The sequence below is a fragment of the Pristiophorus japonicus genome, chromosome 1 (genome assembly GCF_044704955.1).
Source record: "Pristiophorus japonicus isolate sPriJap1 chromosome 1, sPriJap1.hap1, whole genome shotgun sequence".
Lineage (NCBI taxonomy): Eukaryota > Metazoa > Chordata > Chondrichthyes > Pristiophoridae > Pristiophorus > Pristiophorus japonicus.
In genome coordinates this window covers 480,194,647-480,215,543 of record NC_091977.1, presented here as the reverse complement: position 1 = coordinate 480,215,543, position 20,897 = coordinate 480,194,647, and the positions used below count along the sequence as shown (strand labels likewise).

Below are 20,897 nucleotides of genomic sequence, written 5' to 3'. Positions count from 1 at the left end.
CATGCCGAATTCACTTATGACGGGATTTCCACACTCCCCTTTTTCGGTTGATTCCCTGATTTGACAAACTAAGCTCCATCCCCTCTCTTCCAAAAAATCAATTCTAACATTGCTGTTAATAGAGCTATAAAGCTCATTCCTCCTTCTTGGGTCGCGCTTCAGCTGAATCAATTGCCTTCACTAGGTCGCTGGTCTCCATGTTCTTACCTAATGATGCAGGTCGGCCGTGTTGTCAATTGTCACTCTGGAGAGGGGAAAACCCATTAAATGAACAGAGAGTCTGACTTCGCTGAGGGTTCAATTGTTAAAGCCATTGTATAGCTGACTTTGCTGTCCATGAGGGTCATTGATTCATTGGCTAGCATTAGTCTAGACAAGTGGAGGGACACTGCAACCGTTCTTTGCTCCTTGGGTTTGGGAGAGGAACAATCAGCCAGAATTTCACTCCCGTTCATAGTCCAGTGATTCTGGAAAGTGATATGGGAGTATATACATATCCCTTGATTCCTCTAGTGTCCAAAATCGATCGATCTCAGTCTTGAATATACTTAACAACTGAGCATCCACAGCCCTCTGTGGTACAGAATTTCAAAGATTCAATACCCTCTGGTGAAACAATTTCACCTCAACTCGATCCAGAATGGCCGACCCCTTACTCTGAGACTATAACCCCTAGTTCTAGACTCTCCAGCCAGGGGAAACAGCCTCTCAGCATCTACATTGTCATGCCCTCTAAGAATTTTATGTGTTTCAATGAGCTCACCTCTCATTCTTCTAAACTCCAGAGAATAAAGGCCCATTCTACTCAATCTCTCCCCCCAGGAGGAGCAGAGAGAGGGAAAAGGAGGAGTCTCATCCTTAACAACAAAGAAATGTTAATTCCTGGATTTATTTGTTTAATTATTCTTTCCTTCCAGGAGCCACATCCTCTACGTCTTACCGCAGAGAATTCTGCCAGACGCTTAGCGCGATTTGACAGCTACACACTGAATGTGTTTGAGCACCTGGGCCAACTCAAGTCTTTCTTTGTTGAGGTAAATAGTTATCCAATTAACCTGTCTAATGCAGGGGGTAAAGGTATTTAAGGATGGGGACACTCCTTCCCCGCTTATATAGAATCACTCTGGGCTAGATTTTCAGCTTTTGAGATTGCGAGGCGTTAATGACGGCAGGGCGGTCCTGTTACTGCCTGAAAAATGTTTGCGCCTCAGTCAGCAAAATTGGGCAGCTGGGCCCTGAGTGTGGGGCAGAGCGCTGAGGGAGGCATTGCACACCTCTCTTAGGGCAGTAGGCTGGCTGAGCATGCGAAAATCCCAAGCTAAACAACGGGCCTCGGAGTGCTGTAAGAGAGGCCTGGGGAGGGGGAAAAAACACCAAAAACATTCCCAATATATAACTCACTCCACCACAACATGAATCACAAAAAAGTAAAAATAAAAAACAATCACACTTACCTGAGGTCGACATTACTTCCCTCACTGCAGGCGCTTTCACAGGCGAGTCCCAGCACAGCGCTCTATGCAGCGTTACGGGTCAGTCAGGAGCCAAGAATGAAGCCGGTGTCGCAACCAGGGATAACACTCTGCTCCCCGCCAAAACCGGCTCGGAAAATCCCGGTGGGGCGCTGGAAGCTGGCCGCCCACCCACAAGAGCTTACCACCGCCATTACAGCCCCACCCCCCCAGGGGCCAAAACAGAGGCAGCAACAAGCTGAAAATCCAGCATAGACTTTACAGCACAGAAATGGGCCATTCAGCCCAACTGGTCTATGCCGGTGTTATGCTCCACACGAGTCTCTTCTCACCCGACTTCACCGAACCGTTTAAGGATATCCTTCTACTCCTTTCTCATTTGTGTACTTATCTAGCTTCCCCTAAAATGCATAAGCTGTTCGCCTCAACTACTCCATGTGGCAGCAAGTTCCACATTCTAATCATTCTCAGGGTAAACAATTTATCTTTATTTACTCTATCAGAATCCCTCAGAATTGTGAACACCTCTATTCAATTTTACCTTAACCTTCTGTTCTAAGAACTACACTTTCATCTTCCCTACTCTTCACATAACTGAAGTCCCTCATTCCTGGTGGCATTCTGGTAAATCTCCTTTGCAACCTGTCCAAAGCCTCTTGATTTTTTTTGTAAGTCCCCCCCCGCCCCCCACCCCCCGCCAAGAAAAGCTGTTAATTTATGTTGTGGAACAGGATGCTGGCAACTCAACCAAGTAGTCATTATTCATGTATGAACCTAGACGGGTACTTGAGCAAGGTAGACTGAGAAAGATTTCACTTATTCAAAGCCCACTTGCATGCACCTGCAGCAGGAATCATTGGATAACAATTATAATGCCCGCTGTGGTTAAATAGTCTGATGAAACATTGTCAAAGTTCAAGCAAGAACAGACACTTGGCTAAGGTTCTGGAGTGCTGCCATCCTTGCATGATCTGCACTATATGTAACTCCAGTTCCACACTAATGTGGTTAACTCTTAACTGCCCTCTAACTGCTCTAACCCAGCAAGAGTCATGACTTCAGAAGAGGTGGGAAGAAACTCTACTGAGGAGCAGAATAGTCAATGTGCCAAACACTGTACACAGTATCCTAACTGTGGTTCAACTACAGTCTTGTACAAGTTCACCGTTACCTCCATACTTTTACATTCTATTGGCTTTGTTGATTGCTGCCCTGCATGGATTGGACATCAAGTCTACTAAGACTCCAAGGTTCCTTTCCAAGGATGTCATGGCCTTTTTATGGCCTTATCTACTTGCGCTGCCACCTTCAATGATTTGCACACCTCGTTCCCTTATCTTCCTTACTCCACTATTCTATTTAAAATCTGATCATTTAAGGTGTATTTTTTCTTTATCTATTCTTACTTCAAAATTGTATTACTTCACAATTTTTACATTAAACTGCATCTGCCACCTATCTGCCTAACATGTTAGCCTATCTATGTCAACCTTTCATAATCTTTGGTGCAATTTGCCGTACCCCAAAATTGGTGTTATCAGAAAATGTTGATACTGTTTTCTTAATTCCCAAGTCCAGATCATTTTGTCAAAAGTAAATAAGAACATCCCCAACAGACCCCATGGAATGCCACTCAGTGCATCTTTGCAGTAGAGGAAATGTTCTTTTAGGCCCTACCTTTTGTTTTCTGCTTTTCAACCACCCCTCTTTGAATGTTGGTCAATTGAAAAGTTCAAGACTGTGATTGGTAGATTTTTGATGGTGTAATGTATGCTCACAGGTTGGTGCCCTTACAAAAGGGGGCACTTGATTTTTTTAATGCCTCAATGACATTAAAAAAAAACTTACATTTATACAGCGCCATTCACAACCTCAGGATGTCCCAAAGTGCTTCACAGCCAGTTACGTGCTTTTAAAGTGTAGTCACTGTTACAATTTAGGGAAATGCAGCAGCCAATTTGCCCACAGCAAGGCCCCACAAACAGCAATGAGATGATGAACATTGGTAGAGGGATAAATATTGGCCAGGAAACTGAGGGAACTCTCTGCTCTTTTTCAAATTGTGCCCTGGGATCTTTTAAATCCTCCTGAGAGGGCAGACTGGACCTTGGTTAAACATCTTTTCTCCCTAACAGGGCTCCTTTAGTACTGCTTACTTTGGATGCTCTTGGGCTTTATAGAGAGCTGAGAGATGTTCAGAAGAAATGTGTGTGGCACAATAGTGGCAACCAGCTTCCATTTTGACCAGTGGAGGAGATGTAGGAGTTTCATTTGAGATCAGAGGAGATAGTTGGGGTAAATAGATGGGGAGGACTGAAGGTGAAGACATCAAAGGGAAATGATGGTATCTATTTGGTTGGAGATTTAGGAGTGAAATCAGGAAGCACTTTTTGATACAGAGGGTCATGGAAATCTGGAACTCTCCCCCCCAAAAGGCTATAAATGTTGGTCAATTGAAAAGTTCAAGACTGTGATTGGTAGATTTTTGATGGTGTAATGTATGCTCACAGGTTGGTGCCCTTACAAAAGGGGGCATTTGATTTAATGTTGTACAAAAATAGTTGGAGTTGTTGAATTGTGAATGGCTTAGCCAGTCACGTGATGTTCACAAGACTCAATAAAACCTCAGTTCGGGGACCCACGATGAGGCATGCGGTTGTGAGCCTAGTGGACGAACTGGTAACGTGTAGTGTGATTGTTAAACCTTTGTTAATAAATCAACTAGTTCTCAATAGCAATGTGTTGCTATGAATTTTTAAAGAAAGAACCTATGAAGCAAATATATTACAGATGAGTAAGGGTATCAGGGACATGGAGCAAAGGGCAGGTAAACTGAGTTGAAGTACAGACCAGCCATGATCTGATTGAATGGCATAATAAGGGTCAAGGGACTGAACGGTCTACTTCTGTTCCTATGACTTGAGAGACATCACTAAACGGAGCCTTTGAAGAATTGAAAAAAGAAAGATTTTCATTGTCCCATTGCAGGGCATGCGGGAGGTGTTAATTTTTAATCTGAGATTGATAGCTTTCTGTTAACCAAAGGTATTAAGAGGTATGGGCCAAAGGCAAGTATATGGATTTAGGTCGCAGATCAGCCATGATCTCATTGAATAGCAAAAAAGGCTCGAAGGACTCAATAGCCTACTCGTGTTCCTATGTTCCTAACATATATTACTATATAGAAAGTGGGAATGCCCACATAACCTGATCTATCTTCTTGCAGGGCATCAGCGATGGTATTCCATTGGTGCAGGCCTTGGTGCCAAAAAATCAAGCGCATTCTTTTATAACACAGGGATCTCCAGATGTTCTGGTGAGTAATAGACAGTGTTGAACAACATCAAAATCATCAGGTTCTCTATATAAAAAAAGTAAATCCGATCACAAATAAATGTGATTATCAGTTATAGTAACAATAATAAGAATGTAACATGAAGACTAAATAAATAAATATGGTGTCCAAAAATACTTGCATTGAGATCACTGGCAAATGATTGTCTGATTATGTAGAACAAGGGGAACTGGAGAACCTAATGTGGCCACTAGCAGCGATCAGTTCACAGAGGACATAGAAACACTTCAAGCCTGGCCTTGAAACTTTGTGGCTTCCAATAAAGAAGAAAGACTTACATTTATATCACGCCTTTCACAGCCTCAATGTGCCAAAGCGCTTTTCAACCAATAAAGTACTTTTGTCTCCGCGGTGTGTCCCCGCCCCACCGCGGTGTGTCTCCGCGGTGGGGCGGGGGTCCGGAGCGCTCCGGACCGGAGAGCATCATCACCCCTGCTGGGAGAGCTGGGCAAGGGAGCCGGCAAGGGCGGTGGTGGCGGAGGATCGATTAGAGAAGCTGGAGGAGCATTTGGTGCAAGACAAGCTGCATTGGAGGAGAAATACTTCAGGGAAAAGGAAAGGGATCAGATTGAGAAACTGAAGCAGCACCATCAAGAGGAGATTCATCACCATGAAGAGGAAATCCAGCGTTTACAGGATGCGGTCAGACGCCACAAGAGCCAGATAAAGAAGCTGAGGAAACAAGATGACGATGATGACTAGGATTTCTTGTGTCCTGACGAGGCTTTACGTATCTCAATCTTGGAGTTAATGCAGAAAGAATGTTCCCAATGTTGGGGAAGTCCAGAACCAGGGGTCACAGTCTGAGGATAAGGGGTAAGCCATTTAGGACCGAGATGAGGAGAAACTTCTTCACCCAGAGAGTGGTGAACCTGTGGAATTCTCTACCACAGAAAGTAGTTGAGGCCAATTCACTAAATATATTCAAAAGGGAGTTAGATGAAGTCCTTACTACTCGGGGGATCAAGGGTTATGGCGAGAAAGCAGGAAGGGGGTACTGAAGTTTCATGTTCAGCCATGAACTCATTGAATGGCGGTGCAGGCTAGAAGGGCTGAATGGCCTACTCCTGCACCTATTTTCTATGTTTCTATGTAAGTGTAGTCACTGTTGTAATGTAGGAAACGCAGCAGTCAATTTACGAACAGCAATGAGATAAGTGACCATATAATCTATTTTAAGTGTTGGTTGAGTGATAAATGATGGCCAAGACACCGGGAGAACTCCCCTGCTCTAATTTAAATAGTGCCTTGGGGTCTTTTATGTCCCTCTGAAAAGGCAGATGGGCCTCTGTTTAATGTCTCAACCAAATAATGGCATTTCCAACAGTGCAGCACTCCCTCACTGGAATGTGAGACCAGATTTTGTGCTCAAATTTCTGGAGTGAGGCTTGAACCCACAACCTTCAGACTCAGAGGTGAGAGTGCTATCATTGAGCCATGGCTGACACCTAATTGAAAGCGATAGGCAGATTATCAATCAATTCTGTCAGAACACAAAGATACAGCTGCTCAGTGCAAAATCAAACCTTGAATTCCTAAGCTATACTGATTTCAGTTTATTTCAAAGAAAATGTTTTCTTCTTGCAACTGGTAATAGCAACAGTGATGAAGTAACTAGAGAAGAGTTGCAGAAAAGAGCAGAGCAGGACTTTGTGTGAAATTGTGTGCAACCACTGACTGCAAGGAACACATCAAAATCTGTCCCTTGTAGGCTATTTTCTCAGTTAATGAGCTTAATTTTGAACTGATCTTGAGTGTGGTACTGGGCCATAGCAGGAAAACAAAGATTTGATTCCTGTACTGAGTTAATTGATCTCATCTAGAGCAGCAGTAGGTGAGCTGCAGTTGGCTTCAGCCAGTGATCCTATTCCTGATCAACATGTGGCACAAAGTGTATCACATGGACATCAGGTAAGAATATGATTAAGCTCAGCACAGTCGAAGAGCCTGTTCACTGTTTAGATTCGGATATGAAGAATGGATCTTGTATGAGGTATTGGGGTGGGAGGGGGGGCACCTGTCATTAGTCAAGGCCTTCAGGAGAAATGGGAGAAAATCCGACACAAAAAAACTTCTAAGTCCCGATTTTAATCGTGAATGGGATTCAGGCAGGTGGGGTTAGGGTAATCGCCAAACCAGTCTCTTTCACCCATTTCCCGCCCCCCCCCCCCACCGCCTTGAGGCCCAGGCATTTTTAACTCCGGGAGAAGGCGGCCAGCACCGAAGGGATGTTCACCGGCAAGAAGGGAAGTCACAAAGATGGAGGTTTTGGAAGGGTCTCGCAGAAGGGAAAAATGGGAAGACCTTGAATATTGTGTACAGTTTTGGTCTCCTAATCTGAGGAAGGACATTCTTGCTATTGAGGGAGTGCAGTGAAGGTTCACCAGACTGATTCCCGGGATGGCAGGACTAACATATGAAGAAAGACTGGATCGACTAGGCTTATATTCACTGGGATTTAGAAGAATGAGAAGGGATTATCATAGAAACATATAAAATTCTGACGGGATTGGATAGGTTAGATGCAGGAATGTTCCCGATGTTGGGCAAGTCCAGAACCAGGGGTTACAGTCTAAGGATAAGAGATAAGCCATTTAGGACAAGATGAGGAGAAACTTCTTCACTCAGAGAATTGTGAACCTGTGAAATTCACTACCACAGAAAGTTGTTGAGGCCAGTTTGTTAGATATATTAAAAAGGGAGTTAATTGTGGCCCTTATGGTTAAAGGGATCAAGGAGTATGGAGCGAAAGCAGGAATGGGGTACTGAAGTTGCATGATCAGCCATGATTATATTGAATGGTGGTGCAAGCTCGAAGGGCCGAATGGCTTACTTCTGCACCTATTTTCTATGTTTCTATGTTTCCTTGTGCACTCCAAAAGAGAACTCCTTCTCCTCTTGACCCCAGAAGGAAAGTTTTTTAAAAAAGTAACCTTAAATGGCTTCTTCTCGTCCCGGATCCTCTTCCCGCTCTCTTCACTTGGTGGGAATGCCACAGCAGCTTCCCTGCTCAGGCCAGAGTTAAAGTGGCAGTCATGGCTAGGTGACATCATCAGTCCCCGACCTGAATAATTAAAGAAGGACCCCACCGGCCTCCCTTGCCACCTGCTCAGAAGAGTCGTGTAATGTCTATAGCTCCACACTCTGGACGCCTGTGTTACTGCAGCTAGTGCAATTTAATAAAGAGCAGGTCACATGACCAGCAGGTCAGAAGATTCCAGAACCTGCAGCCATCTTACAGGTTATGTGTTGTGTGCTCTCCAAAGATATGACATTTGGCGACGAGAATGGGATGTAATGGGATAATACAAAGCTGAAATTTTTGTTGGTGAAGGATTCAGCCAAATGACAGCAAGACTTTGAGAGCTTCTCTGTTTTTGGAAACAGCTACAAATCTGAGGTAAATTACGAGCACACTTGGTTAAACTACCAGAGTCAAAATGGCTGCCCCATGGGAGTTACAGGGCATTTGGGGACATTTCAACGCAGCCGTGAAAGTTTCAGAGCGTATGTGGATCGGCTAGAAATGTTTTTCACTGCAAATAATATCATCGAAACCCCCGGTAATGAAGACAATAACCGGGCGGTGTTGGAACGAAAAAGAGCTATATTCTTAACTGAGGCCGGGCCCAAGTTGTTTGAAACGCTGATAAATTTGTTGTGCCTGACAAGCCAAAGGATACAACACTGAAACAGATTCTAACTAAGTTAGAACAACATTACAGCCCCGTTCCGTTAGAAATTGCTGAAAGTTATCGTTTCGGAATATGTAGCATTATAAAAGCTATCTATTCACTGTAATTTCGGAGATTTTCAGAGACATTGCGAGGCCACTTTGTTTGTGGGAAGAAAAATAATGCGATTGGAAGAAAGTTATTGACGACGCCTAACTTGACTTTTGATTTAGCTTGTCAGACAGCTAGGTCGATGAGCATGGCCGACCAATATTCCCAAGAATTTCATACTAATTTCAGTCATCAGACAACCGAGCCGAATCGCCTGCAGGTTCAAAGTAAGTGGCGGTGGGGCCCCAAAGTCTCAGAAACTGGAAATGGGAACAGAGCATTGATGTCCTGCTATCGGTGCCTGGGACAACACATTGCTCAAAGTTGTCCATATGTGAAGGCAAAGTGTTTCTTCTGCAGGAAAACTGGGCATCCTCCGAAGGCTGACTGAACGGTAAACCAGTTTTCAAAGCTAGAAACATAGAAAATAGATGCAGGAGTCGGCCATTCGGCCCTTCGAGCCTGCGCCACCATTCAATAAGATCATGGCTGACCATTCACCTCTCCATACCCCTTTCTCTCCATACCCCTTTCTCTCCATACCCCTTAATCCCTTTAGCCATAAGGGCCATATCTAACTCCCTCTTGAATATATCCAATGAACTGGCATCAACAACTCTCTGCGGTCGGTAATTCCACAGGTAAACAACTCTCTGAGTGAAGAAGTTTCTCCTCATCTCAGTCCTAAATGGCTTACCCCTTATCCTTAGATTGTGTCCCCTGGTTCTGGACTTCCCAATCATCGGGAACATTCTTCCTGCATCTAACCTGTCCAGTCCCGTCAGAATTTTATATGTTTCTATGAGATCCCCTCTCATCCTTCTAAACTTCAGTCAATCCAGTCTCTCCTCATATGTCAGGCCTGCCATCCCGGGAATCAGTCTGGTGAACCTTCGCTGCACTCCCTCAATAGCAAGAACGTCCTTCCTCAGATTAGCTATGAGTAGAAATCCCCAGAGACTACAAAGCATGGAAGAACAACAACAGGACGAGGAGATGTTAGAGTTAAATGTCATCAGGAGCTCGAGGTTAACGGACAGCGATTCGAAAAGTATCATAATCCACATAGATGTTGCAGGATTCAAGATACCCATGCAAATCGACACTGGTGCATCCGTGAGTGTAGTACCGGAGTCGCTACACCTCGACAAATTGCGGGATTTCCAATTGGAGAAAGCCAAGATAGAGCTTGTGAGGCTACTCGGGAGAGAACATTCCGGTGGTAGGTCGTATCACCGTACTGGTGAAATACAAGGATCAAGTTCAGAGCTTGCCTCTAATAGTAGTGGCAGGAGACAAGCCTGCCTTACTAGGAAGAAATTGGTTGGGATCACTGAAGCTGAATTGGAGTGAGATTTTTCGTGTTGAAACGAGATTTGAGTCAAAGGATGATGTCATCAAGAATTATCCGAAGGTGTTCTTCGAAACGGGCAGTCCGATCCAAGGCTTCAAGGTGAGTGTCAGGGTACAGAAGGTCGCTAGATCGGTTTACTGCAAGTCACGTTCCATACCATATGCATTCAAGGAGAAAGTTGAGCAAGAACTCAAAAGACTAGAGACTGAGAACATTATTTGTAAGATAGATCCATGTAATTGGGCTACACCCATTGTTGTTGTACCTAAATCCGATGGTAAGGTAAGATTGTATGGTGAATATAAGGTAACCATAAACCAGGTTCTAGAGGGTAATGTCCCCAATACATTGCCAAATATAGAAGATTTGTTCAAACACTGACAGGGGGTCAGATTTTCTCAAAGTTGGATCTTACGAATGCCTACTTATAGCTTGAACTAGATGAGGAGTCCAAGTCATGCTTGACTATAAATACCCATCTAGGCCTATATCAATGTAATAGGCTACCATTTGGAGTGTCTTCCATCCCTGACATATTCCAAGGGGTAATGAACCAGATTTTGCAAGGTATTGAAGGGGTCGTATGTTATTTAGATGAACATACTAATGTCAGCACCAAATAGGCAAATTCATAATGACATATTGAATGAAGTCCTCAAAAGGTTAGAGAAGCACAGAGTATGAGTGTCTGCTCGCAAGTGTGAGTTATTTCAAACCTCAGTGGAGTACTTGGGGTACAGAGTAGACAAAGATGGTTTACATCCAACCAAGGAAAAACAGGATGCAATCAGAAATGCACCCACTCCCAAGAATGGTCACTGAACTTCGCTCATTTTTAGGTCTTTTGAACTATTATGGGAAGTTCCTACCAAATTTGGCTACAGTATTACATCCACTGAATGAACTATTGAAAAAACAGGTCCATTGGAAGTGGTCAAAAGTGGTCAATGATACAGTATTCAAGGAGTGTAAAAGCAACTTGGTAGAGAGCTCCATGTTAGTATCTCAGGAGATCAAGCTAACATGTGATGCCTCTCCATATGGAGTTGGGAGGAGAGACCAATTGCTTTTGCTTCACGCATTCTCCGTGCCAGTGAGTGTAATTTTGTACAAATCGAAAGGAAGCTTCAGCATTCATTTTTGGGGTCAAGAAGTTCTACAAACACTTGTATGGTCGTAAGTTTACTCATATTACGGACCATAATCCAGCAATCCTCCATCCAAAGTCCTCAGTTCCAACATTATGCAGCCCGAATGCAGAGATGAGCTTTGATTTTGTCAGCATATACATATGATATTGAATACAGACGATCAGCTGATCACAGTAATGCTGATGCTATGTCTTGATTGCCTTCCCCATCACAAGTTACACCCGATAGGGAAGAGGTGTTCTATTTTTCATACATTGATGAACTGCCAATCACAGCTGAAGAGATTGGTAGAGCAACCAAACGTGACCCAGTTATGTCAAAGGTGTATGATTATATTGCAAACCGATGGCCAAACCAGGTAACAGACAATCCATTCTTCATTCGTAGGAATGAATTATCAGTCGATAAAGATTGTATCATGTGCGGTGCAAGAGTGGTTATACCAAATAAATTCAGGTCCAAATTATTAGGAGACCTCCATGACCAGCACCTGGGAATGAGCTTGACCAAGAATTTTGCACACAGTTATTTATGGTGGCCAAGTCTTGATAAAGATATAGAGTACATCGTGAGTCAGTGTACGACATGTCAATTGGTAAGCAAGCAACCACCACCAGTACCAGTACAGCCATGGAAATGGCGTCCCAGGGTGTGGCAAAGGCTACATATTGATTTTGGTGAGCTAAAAGGACAATTGTTCATTGTGATTGATAGCCATTCGAAGTAGGTCGAGGTGTTTCCAGTGTGGAAAATAACAACAATTAAAACATTAGACATTTTGCAAAGATTATTTTCTTCATTTGGCCTCCCAGAAGAAATTGTTTCAGATAATGGACCACAATTTAATTCAGAAGAATGATGTGAAACATACCAAGGTTCCACTGTACCACCCTGCTTTGAATGGTGCAGTAGAGCACACTGTGCAAATTGTAAAACCTGCCCTCATCAAACAAAAATGTTGGATCCAAATCCAAAGAAACGACAGTTGTCATTGGACCACAAATTGGCTAATTTTCTATTAAATGTATCATAATACGCCTCACACAGCTACTGGTAGGACACCAGCAGAGTTGTTTCTTAACGACAACCACGAACCAGATTCTCGTTGTTAAAACCAAACTTGGCACACTCTGTAGAAGAGATACAATTAAGACAGAAAGAGAATCATGATAGAGGTAGAGTAAAAGAGAGAAGTGTGAAATTAAATCAGAAGGTGAGAGTGAAGAACCATCACCATAAATGGGTAAAGTGGTTACCAGGAAGAGTGGTGAAGATATGTGGTCCTCGCACATATTTGGTCAAGATGTTTGATAATGGACAAGTTAGGTTTGTTCACATTGATCATATTTTACCCACAGGCATGGAAGTAGTTGAGAGTGGGAGTGATTCAATTATTTCTGACTCATCAGATAGTTTTGATACACCATTAGCATATCCTACATCCAATGTACTGGAAACAAACCCAAGAGAAAGTCAGAATTTAAGTCTGAGTCAGGAAAACAAACAATCTGAAGTTAGAGAGAGTTCAAATGGAAATCAAGGGCATCCCTTGGAGGAAAACTTCCCTCAGGATCAGCCTCGAATGAGTTTAAATTTGACACCATGTTTGGAAGGTTCTGTTCGAGAGTGAAGGTATCCTCTTCGAAACAGAAAACAAGTGGTTAAGCTTGATTTGTAAATATGGCAAAATAAGTCCATATCCTTTGTTATGTATAACCATGCAGGTTATGTATGATGATTGTTTGTTATAATAACTTCTTCATTAAGGAGGGAGAAGTGTAATGTCTGCAGCTCCACATTGTGGACGCCTGTGTTACTGCAACTAGTGCTGTTTAATAAAGAGCAAGTCACCTGACAGCAGGTCAGAAGATTCCGGAACTTGCAGCCATCTTATAGGCTGTGTGTTATGTGCACTCCGAAAATATGGCAAGTAGGTTGAAATCGAATGTGGCAGATTCCAGGTGAGAGTTCACGGGTATGACACCTGACTGATTGTAACTGCCCACATCATGGGCAAGTAGGGTTGATATTGTCCCTCTAGTCTCTGGGTTAGTGGTCAATGTGAAATTCAGTGTTCAAGTTGCATATCTCCAAGAACCACAACATCATACTGATAGTAAACACACTCTAAATGCACAGTTTAACCCCTCTAGTTCAAACATATGCAACTAAATCTAGACCATCCGATTTCATGAGTAATCTCCATCTGGTAGTTGTTTGCAAATATCTTTCTTTTCCCAATTCTAAATATCTTTTTGTGTGCATAATGGAGGAGGCGCTAACCATGCATGGGTGAAAATACATCAAATACACTTGTGCCAATTGGTCCCGCCACGCTGCACAATGTGAGCCCAATTTGCATTCACTTGTGCACCATTGGCCTAGTTTTTTTACATGCCCCAACACCAGCCTAGTTGTTGGACTGGACTGGACTGGACAGAAGCTGGTCAGCCCATTGCATTCATTACTGTTCCCTGGCATGTTCTACTTGTTGATTCTTTGTTTCTCTCAGGTCACAGTGAGTGTGAACGGTTTGATAGGAACTCATGGCTGGCTGCCATACGACAAAAATATTTCCAATTACTTCACTTTCACCCGGGATCCGATCGTCTCTAATGCGAAGTAAGTACACTTTGAGATTGTTTCAGTTTTATAATCTACACAACCCCACCATTACTCTGATTCAATATCTCCTTTAACACTCGCACACATACTCCTAAGTCACCATCTCCCTTAACACTCGCAATGACCCCTAGAGTCACCATCTCCTTTATCACTCACACTGACTCCTAGAGTCACCATCTCCTTTATCACTTACGCCGAACTGATTTCCTTATTTTATCCTTTGTATTATTACTTTGTCAGGACTCAGCGCTTCCTGTCCGGCCCATTTGCTCCCGGTGTCGATTTATCGCCAAAGATCCTTGCCATTTCCCACGATGGAAAACTTCTCTTCAGTGGCGGTCACTGGGACAACAGCCTCCGGGTTACGTCGCTCAGCAAGGGCAAAGTAATAGGGCACATCATGAGGCACATAGGTCAGTGACGGCTGATCTTCAGCGGCATATTGTTACTTTTACTGTGCTCATCAAAAATGACAGGAAATGAAAATGGGCATTCAGCACAGTTTTCCCAGCACATGTTAGGTACAGAGTAAAAAATGACCCATCAAATACTCCCAGGTCAGGTATAGCATGGTTTAGTTATGGAGTAAATCTCCACCTACATTGTTGCATCAAATTTTCCCAGGGAAGGTACAGCACAGGTTAGATGCAGAGTAAAGATCCATCTAAACTGTCTCAATATCATTTTGGCCAAGCAGATTCTATTTTCTCAAGTTACATCACAGCATCGTGGAGCCTTTCAACCAGCAGAGAAATTAGATTTTTATTCAACCAGCCTGGTCTAAATTCCAACCTAGGTCCCAGAGCCAACTGCATGGGAAAGGAGGCTAAGGACTGAGGCATTTTTCAGCAAAAACGGTCGCGATATATGAAAATTAATGTTTACATTGCGCTACCATTTTTATGCCGCACTTTCGGCCTTTACGTCTGCACCAGGTAAAATAGGCATTGCATGATTATTCGCGGCGCAAAACGCGAGTTTCGGCAACTTTAGTCCGTGGTCATTTGCACTGTGATCGAGGCCTTGGGAAGGGGGGAAAAAAATTGTAAAAAAACATTTCAAAAACACTTACAAAACCCTTAGCTAATAAATCGCTGAAAAATAATTTAAAAATAAAAACTTTAACTTCGCTTTTTTGCAGGTTTTCATACTTACTGCTGCTGGTAGGACAGTACCGACAGGAACCTGTCGTTATTCTGGGCGCGGTGTACGGGTCGGGAGAGTGCCGAAAGTCTGTCGGTAACGCAATCCGTGTCGTTACATGTCGGCACACCTCTCCCCGCTGTACTTGAAAGCACCGCCGCAAACAGGTACTCGAGGATCCCGTCCGGGTTTTCGCTGCAGAGTGTCAAATCGCGGCGAAAACCCATTCGCAAACCTGCCGAATATCCGGCCCGTTAAATCTAGGGAGCTTTACCTGCGCTAATGCATGCTCTACAAGTCCTGTGATGACTTAGCACAGCATATAGGGAATTTATTCAAAGCCATGCTGAATGTGACCTCAAACCGCTTGACGCTGATGTTGGGAGTCTAAAATTTTCTCGCATTCACCTTGATGAGCAGCAAAAGCTGTGGCTAATTTGCAATCTGTGCTTTTTACTAAAACATGATTTTTTTCCCTCCCCCCTCAGATATTGTAACATGCCTGGCACTGGATCTTTGTGGTATCTATCTGATCTCCGGATCAAGGGACACTACCTGCATGGTGTGGCAGGTCATCCAGCAGGTATCAGAGAAGGTTCACTCGGTTGACTCCTGAGATGAAGGGGTTGACTTATGAAGAAAGGTTAAGCAGGTTGGGCCTATACTTATTTGAGTTTCGAAGAATGAGAGGTGATCTTATTGAAATGTATAAAATTCTGAGGGGGCTCAACAAGGTAGATGCAGAGGGGATGTTTCCACTCATGGGAAATCTAGAACTAGGGGGCATAGTTGAAGAATAAGGGGCCACCCATTTAGATCTGAGATGAGGAGGAATTTCTTCTCTCAGGGTTGTAAATCTGTGGAATTCTCTGCCCCAGAGAGCTGTGGAGGCTGGGTCATTGAATAGATTTAAGGTGGAGATAGACAGATTTTGAACGATAAGGGAATAAAGGGTTATGGAGAGTGGGCAGGGAAGTGGAGCTGAGTCCAAAATCAGATCAGCCATGATCTTATTAAATGGCGGAGCAGGCTCGATGGGTTAAATGGCCTACTCCTGCTCCTATTTCTTATATTCTTATGTAAAATGACACCTAGAGATCCACCCCTAGTGAAAAGAATAACATTGTGAGAGTGTGTTGGAGCTGCTGACAGAGTGCTATTCAGTGATGGGACAAAAAGAAAATACTGTGGGTGCTTGAAATTTGAAATAAAAGCAGAAAATGCTAAAAATACTCAGCAGGAAACAGACGTGGGGAGAACTCCTGAGCTCCTCTTCGAATAGTGCAATGGGATCTTTTACATCCACCTGAGACGAGATACAGGGCCTCAGTTTATTATCTCATCTGAAAGACGGTACCTCCAACTATTCAGGGCTTTGTCAGTACTGGATTGGAGTGTAATCCTGGATTTTGTGTTCAAGTTTCACGAGTGTGACTTGAACCCACAACGTTCTAACTCGGGGACGGGAGTGCTACTACTGAGTCATGGCTGACACATGCAAATTCTATCATGTGGAAACAGTTTAAGAGGGGAACTGCTGTTTGTTAATAAAATGCTCCAATTTATTTATCTTTGTGCCTGTGTTTGCAGGGCGGTTTTGCTTGTGGCTTGGCCCAGAAGCCAGTGCAGGTCCTCTATGGACATGACGACGCAGTCACCTGTGTGGCCATTAGCACTGAGCTTGACATGGCAGTATCGGGGTCAAAGGTAAGTCTCACGCAACGTGACTGTTTGGCTGATTGGGAGCGGGGGAGGATTGTCAAATGATTTAGTATCATTTACTGCCTCAGATGTTGAGGCTGAGCATGATCAGTCTGCTGTCAACCCTGTATACCTAGCCTCCTTCAGCTCTGCAACCCTCAGAGAACTTTGTGCCTCCAACTCTAGTCTTTTGTCCTTCGCCCACTTCTTTTACCCGATTATTGGCGCCTATGCCTTCAGTCGTCGAGGCCCCAAGCTCAGGAATTCCCTCTCCACCTCTATCTCCTCCTTTAAGACCCTCCTTAAAACATACCTGTTTGAGCAAACTTTTAATATCTCCTTCTTTGGCTTGGTGTCAGTTTTGGCAGTTCCTGTGAAGAACCTTGGGATGTTTTCTATATTAAAGACACTTTATAAATGTAAAAGCAAAATACTGCGGATGCTGGAACCTCAAATAAAAACAGAAAATGCTGGAAATCTCAGCGGGTCAGGCAGCACCTGTGGAGAGAAAAACAGAGTTAACGTTTCAGATCAATGAAGGGTCATCGACCTGAAACATTAACTCTATTTTTCTCTCCACAGGTGCTGCCTGACCTGCTGAGATTTCCAGCATTTTCTGTGTTTATTACTTATTAAATGTAAGTTGTTGTTGTTGAGGCTGGAGCAGCAATTATGGCCCTACAATTATCATAGAAACATAGAAAATAGGTGCAGGAGTAGGCCATTCAGCTCTTCGAGGCTGCACCACCATTCAATATGATCATGGCTGATCATTCAACTTCAATACCCCATTCCTGCTTTCTCTCCATACCCCTTGATCCCTTTAGCCGTAAGGGCCACATCTAACTCCCTTTTGAATATATCCAACGAACTGGACTCAACAACTTTCTGTGGCAGAGAATTCCACAGGTTCACAATTCTTTGAGTGAAGAAGTTTCTCCTCATCTCAGTCCTAAATGGCTTATCCCTTGTCCTTAGACTGTGACCCCTGGTTCTGGACTTCCCCAACATTTGGAACATTCTTTCTGCATCTAACCTGTCCAATCCCGTCAGAATTTTATATGTTTCTATGCAATCCCCTCTCATTCATCAAAATGCCAGTAAATATAAGCCGAGTCGATCCAGTCTTTCTTCATATGTCAGTCCTGCCATCCCGAGAATCAGTCTGGTGAACCTTCGCTGCACTCCCTCAATAGCAAGAATGTCCTTCCTCAGATTAGGGGACCAAAACTGCACACAATATTCAAGGTATGGCCTCACCAAGGCCCTGTACAACTGCAGTAAGACCTCCCTGCTCCTATACTCAGTTCCTCTCGCTACGAAGGCCAACATGCCATTTGCCTTCTTCACCACCTGCTGTACCTGCATGCCAACTTTCAATGACTGATGTACCATGACACCCAAGTCTCGTTGCACCTCCCCTTTTCCTAATCTGTCGCCATTCAGATAACATTCTGCCTTCCTGTTTTGCCACCAAAGTGGATAACCTCACATTTATCTACATTATACTGCATCTGCCATGTATTTGCCCACTCACCTAACCTGTCCAAGTCACCCTGCAGCCTCTTAGCATCCTCCTCACAGCTCACACTGCCACCCAGCTTAGTGTCATCTGCAAACTTGGAGATATTACATTCAATTCCTTTGTCTAAATCATTAATGTATATTGTAAATAGCTGGGGTCCCAGCACTGAACCTTGCGGTACCCCACTAGTCACTGCCTGCTATTCTGAAAAGGACCCATTTATTCCTACTCTTTGCTTCCTGTCTGCCAATCATTTCTCTATCCACGTCAATACATTACCCCCAATACCATGTGTTTTAATTTTGCACACTAATCTCTTGTGTGGAACCTTGTCAAAGCCTTTTGAAAGTCCAATTACACTACATCTACTGGTTCTCCCTTGTCCACTCTATTAGTTACATCCTCAAAAAAGTCTCCAAGATTTGTCAAGCGTGATTTCCCTTTCATAAATCCATGCTGACTTGGACTGATCCTGTCGCTGCTTTCCAAATGCGCTGCTATTACATCTTTAATAATTGATTCCAACATTTTCCTCACTATCGATGTCAGGCTAACCGATCTATATTTTCCTGTTTTCTCTCTCCCTCCTTTTTTAAAAAGTGGGGTTACATTAACTACCCTCCAATCCATAGGAACTGATCCAGAGTCTCTAGAATGTTGGAAAATGACCGCCAATGCATCCACTATTTCTCGGGCCACTTCCTTAAGTAATCTGGGATGCAGACTATCAGACTCTGGGGATTTATCGGCCTTCAATCCCATCAATTTCCCTAATACAATTTCCTGACTAATAAGGATTTCCTTCAGTTCCTCCTCCTCGCTAGACCCTTGGTCCCCTAGTATTTCTGGAAGGTTATTTGTGTCTTAGTGAAGACAGAACTAAAGTATTTGTTCAATTGGTCTGCCATTTCTTTGTTCCCCATTATAAATTTACCTGATTCTGACTGCAAGGGACCTACATTTGTCTTCACTAATCTTTTTTTCTTCACATATCTAGGGTACTAGTATCTAATAGGTTAACCACTAATCACATGTGACTAATTGGGAATCCAGATGTGGATAATTGCCTTTCTAATTCGTAACTTAAAAATAAATAACAGTAACTGTTGTTAGGCATGTGATCTCAATACTCATATTCTCATGACGTATGCATGTGGATGGTTAACCTTTTTGTGCATTTGTTGGTAAAATGGTAAGACGAGAAGTAGTGTGGGCAAGTGTTTTTGACCGATGTGAGTGCTTTACGTCCTTGGTCACTGAATGGTGCCTGCTGTTTAAGTAAAATATACACACGAAGCACATGTACCTGCATTGTGTGAATTTATGTAAGGCGCTTTCTATTAAAAATAGTAAATGTGGCTAAAACAATGTTGTCATTGTCACACCTATAGCTAGGTGGTGATTTTTATTTGACAACACTGGTTTAGGGAGGAAAGAAATATAAGCTGGGATTCATGCTCCTCATAGCTTTCTGGAAGCCTTTGTTGGTATGTGTGTGCATGAATGTTTGCCTGGGTGCTGCATGTACGTGTGTGCGTATATGTTTATGTTTATAGAACATTGGATGTGGACAGAATTGGGCTCTATTGTAACACCCTGTGATTAAATTAAACATGCTGTGGTCAAATTACCTGCTGACAGTCACACTCTTAAGATGTGGTCTCAATTTACACCTGTGAGATCAAATTCCATTTTTCAAAGAGCGTGACAAAAAGTCGTCAGTTTGAAGCAAGACCCTTCAATGCTGCCAAATATCTAATGGAGTTGTATTACTTTTGTGGGGAAGGAGGAGGGAAAGGAATAGCTTCATTCCAAAGTACTCTCCAATCCATCCCTCAGAAACATCATATTCAGAGTATGAAAATACAATGATCACTGTAGTACTAACCCACAGAGATTACAAGGGCCTGATTCGATCCCAGTTTGATTAACTGGTCTTCGCTTTATCTGCAATTCAGGTGCTGTACTTTTTATAATTCATTCTCAGGATGTGGGTCGCGTTGGCAAGGCCAGCATTTATTATCCATCCCTAGTTGCCCTGGGAAGGTGGTGGTGGACCTACTTCTTAAAGCGGTTTGATACAACTGAGTGATGTGCTAGGCTACTACAGAGGGCAGTTCAGACCCCACTGCGTTGTTGTGGGTCTGGAGTCACTCACAGGCCAGACCGGATAAGAACGGCAGGTTTCCGTCCCTAATGGACATTAGTGAACCAGTTGGGTTTTTAACAACAATCCAACAGCTTCACGTCGCTTTAACTGATACCAGTTTTTTATTTCCAGAATTTTAAACTGAATTCAAATTCAAACTGCCATGGTTAGCAAAAATGAAACTTCAGCCTCAGTTTGTTTCTTCTGCAGGATGGCACAGTCATTGTGCACACGGTCCGGCGAGGTCAGTTCATGCGAACCCTGCGGCCCCCCTGTGAAAGCACACTGCCCTTGACCATCAATGACCTTGTCGTTGGACATGAGGGCCAGATTGTCGTCCACAGCACCATAGAAAGCAGGGCTTCAACAAAGGTAACAACGCAACTCTCAAATCAATGTGTATCACACCTTTTCTTGTTCCTTGAGGAATGTAACAAAGAATCATCAGAGTGACAATGGCATTAGTACTTGTGGTAGCAGTCAGGGTGTAACACAAGCTTGGACTACAATACCTCAGTAAGAGCTGTGTTGGGTGAATGAAACCAGAAGATTGACAGGATAGAAGCTCGTAATCTGATGGCCAACTCCAACTTTTAACCTACAATGACCCTATGCATCATGGTTTCCTGAGCTTTAT

General features: G+C 43.4%; 2 protein-coding genes across 3 annotated transcripts in view; both read left to right on the top strand.

The window, feature by feature from the left end:
- The window catches only part of nbeal2 (neurobeachin-like 2), a 333,823-nt gene that overhangs the window by 289,743 nt on the left and 23,183 nt on the right, over window positions 1-20,897 (top strand). For both annotated transcript variants that reach the window (XM_070894760.1, XM_070894755.1), the window contains 7 exons: window positions 918-1,034; window positions 4,699-4,788; window positions 13,630-13,739; window positions 13,983-14,155; window positions 15,374-15,468; window positions 16,476-16,592; window positions 20,471-20,632. In XM_070894760.1, the coding sequence (XP_070750861.1) occupies window positions 918-1,034; window positions 4,699-4,788; window positions 13,630-13,739; window positions 13,983-14,155; window positions 15,374-15,468; window positions 16,476-16,592; window positions 20,471-20,632 (864 nt within the window). The remainder of the gene's footprint in view (window positions 1-917; window positions 1,035-4,698; window positions 4,789-13,629; window positions 13,740-13,982; window positions 14,156-15,373; window positions 15,469-16,475; window positions 16,593-20,470; window positions 20,633-20,897) is intronic.
- On the top strand, window positions 5,257-5,573 carry LOC139261487 (ATPase inhibitor, mitochondrial-like; the record flags this gene model as incomplete). Its single annotated transcript, XM_070877066.1, has 1 exon — window positions 5,257-5,573. A coding segment is annotated over one exon (273 nt), but the record flags the coding sequence as incomplete, so codon positions are not given.